Source organism: Geospiza fortis, unplaced genomic scaffold (genome assembly GCF_000277835.1).
Source record: "Geospiza fortis unplaced genomic scaffold, GeoFor_1.0 scaffold171, whole genome shotgun sequence".
NCBI lineage: Eukaryota > Metazoa > Chordata > Aves > Passeriformes > Thraupidae > Geospiza > Geospiza fortis.
The window spans coordinates 683,300-686,210 of record NW_005054313.1 but is presented as its reverse complement, the minus strand read 5'-3'; the positions used below and the strand labels follow the sequence as shown (position 1 = coordinate 686,210).

Genomic DNA, 2,911 nt, shown 5'->3' with positions numbered 1-2,911 from the left:
GCAGGAATGGCTTTCAAAAGACAAACATTTTAATAAACAAACTTTGTAGACAAGAGGCTTCCCACTAAGGGAATACACAGATTCCTGCTTTCACCAGCAGCTTCTACCTCCTGCATTTTCAAGGCTCAGCATGGTCTTTCCAAGCTTCCCTCAACAAGTATTTCCAGGGAGGGGAGCTTTCCAGAATCAGTCAGAGAAACAACATTCAACTCAGTCCCCGGTGAACTGAGGTTGAAAGTTGTGTGTCCCTTGCACTGCCCCTCACACTCTCCTGGCTTTCCGTGGGCGGCAGCCGTTGTGGGGGACTGGGGTGTTGTCGGTGATGGAGATGATCTCCAAACCTCCCATTGTCAGCCCCTTGATGGCAGCCTGCAACAAAACAGCAGATGACAGCTATCAACACACAGAACGGCAGAGAGGGGGAAAAGCTCAGGGCAAAACAGTTTTGTCCCCCATCTGGAAATCAACTTGTTCAATGCTTCTCAAAAATAAGTAACTCATCCAGAAAACCCAGTTTAAACTTACCTGCTCTAGTCCTTTCTTGAGTATTCCTACTGATTTTCCTACTTTAGCCATAAGAAGCCCCAAATACAGCTTTTATTCTACTTCCAACATGGTATTACTCTAAAATTATAATGACTCTAAAAATTCACTACTGGACACTTGGGTGAGGAATCCTTTATATCAGCTTCAGAAAAACCAAGTTAATTGAAACCAGCCTGAGTTTAGAAAACATCCATGATAGCTGAGAAAATAAAGTATGGAAAAGAAACTCCAACACCTACTTTGCGTCCTGGTCCCAGTCCTTTCACCATGACTCGCACGTGCAATACACCCTTCCCACGTGCTTTCTGTGAAAAGAATAACTGGTTAGTGCTCCTCTGACATAAACTCTGGCTCCCCTGGTGTCTTTCATTTTCATAGTAGTATTTAAGTAAAACTAAAGATTAGGTAGTAATAGATAGAGAAGACATATATAGGGATTACTGCAGAGACATTAAGAGCAAACGAGGCTGGGCCATGGCAGTTCAAGAGAACTTCTGTGCTAGACTGTGAGTTCTGCACACAGAGAAAGCTCTCAAATCAAACTATCTGTGACCTAAAGCCAGAGCAAAAAAGGACATATCCATGGATACGTGACTGAAGTGGCAAGGGACTAACAATGACTAATTCTAAGTCGTTTTCCCTTCTCTAATGTGGCGACTTCTCCCCTGCGAGCAGTGGATTCTTTCTGGAGGGTAAATGAGAAGACCAGGCAAGCTTTAGATTTGCTGTGCAGGAGTCCACACCTCCGGGGCAAAAATTCTAGGGGCTTTCAAATTGGAAATGAAGAACTGCTGTACAGCACAGCCCTGCTGCCACCACGTGGAGGGAGCCACCTCTGGCTCTCTTTCTCATTGTGCTCTGGTGCAATTAAGGTACTAACTACTTCAACAGTGACAGAATCAATCTGTCCAAGCACTGCTACGCAGCTATTATGAGGCTCCAACGAGCACAGATTAATAGTGAAGATGTTCTTATACCCCTCTGAGTCAACCACAATAAGCTGTTGGCCAGCAGTGGCACCAAACTCCTCTGGCATGAAAGGCTGAAGCGAGTTCCACCTCATTTAGGGTAAGGATTTTCAGATTAACCTTGCCTCATTCTGCTGTAATGAGGACCGTGAAACAGCCAGCCTCATCTCCTCCACCTGGACACCCACATGGTTTTTTTCAGAAAGAGTGACAATAAATGACATGCAGCTGGAATGAACAGGTACAAGAACATCACTTTCTCTGACTGGAACTGCTGGCTGGAGCTCAGTTCTGTGGCAGAGAGGAGATATAAAATATCCAGACAATAACTACAGCTACTTCTCAGTCCCCTAAGGTGCAAAACTTGAACTGCTGCTGATTCAGGGGCTACATTCCCCAAATGACTAAGAAATGTTCACTTAGGAAAACAGGAGGCTGTGCAGACTGGTGCTAGGGAAGGACAGGCTCCAAGTTACAATCACCCATTTCCAATCACAACCGGCACAGCTCAGCTCCCACTTGGGGCATTTGTAACAGCTCTTTCAATTACACTCTGTGTGCAAATGAAACTCCAGCACCACAGCACTGCCTGCGAGCCAGGGCTGTGCCCAGGGGCAGGCAGGCAGAGCTCCCCTCTCGAGGTGGGGATCACAGTGGGCACTCACCACTGCTGCTGCCATGGCTGCAGTCTGTGCTGCAATGGCTGTGCCCTTCTTGGCGTTCTGGAAGCCCTCTGTGCCGCAGGACGTGCGGGAGAACGGCTGGTTGTCAAAGCTCACCACCTGGATGTGTGTGCTGCAGAGGGACAGGGGCAGAGGGAAGAAGCAAGCTGGAACAAAGCTTTATTCTCCAGTTTCTCACTTACAGGCATAATTGACTTCTGTCTCTCTTTCAAAGTACCCCACTCAAACCCACTGCAGAGACCACCCAGCAGTGACCTGGTCATCTTATAGACCCTGGCAGAACCTTTCTGGAGAAGGTGTGCTTTATCTCACTCAGCCCTTTCAGATCCACCTCTCACTGCATTTTATCTCTTCTATTTAAAAAAATGCACAAGATACTTCTAGAACTTCAAAGAGCCATAAGCAGTAACATATCACAGGAGCAATCACTGATGAAACACAACTGTCTCATGGAGAATATGATAATTTTTTCAACACCTGCACAGAAATAGTGCTAGACCATGGGCTGGAAGTAACCTGCTGTTAAAATTATTGGCATCTGATTATTCATATCAGAATGTAATCACAATATATAAAAACAATCTCACTGCTTTTAAAACACTCCAAGAACAGGTATGCTCCTTGAACACCACTGAGGTTTAAATCAGTATCATCTTCCCAGCCATGAACAGCATTCCCTTGGCCGTTTCCCTTTGAGCCTTTAGATCAAAATGA

General features: G+C 45.8%; 1 protein-coding gene across 1 annotated transcript; it reads right to left on the bottom strand.

Moving 5' to 3' along the window:
* Positions 1-7: 7 nt before the first annotated feature.
* On the bottom strand, positions 8-2,460 carry MRPS11 (mitochondrial ribosomal protein S11). Its single transcript, XM_031055888.1, has 4 exons — positions 2,453-2,460; positions 2,180-2,354; positions 786-851; positions 8-369 (listed from the first exon to the last, which is right to left on the bottom strand). Exons 1-4 carry the CDS (start codon positions 2,458-2,460, stop codon positions 262-264), a joined length of 357 nt encoding a protein of 118 aa, XP_030911748.1. The 3' UTR covers positions 8-261.
* Positions 2,461-2,911: the final 451 nt, after the last annotated feature.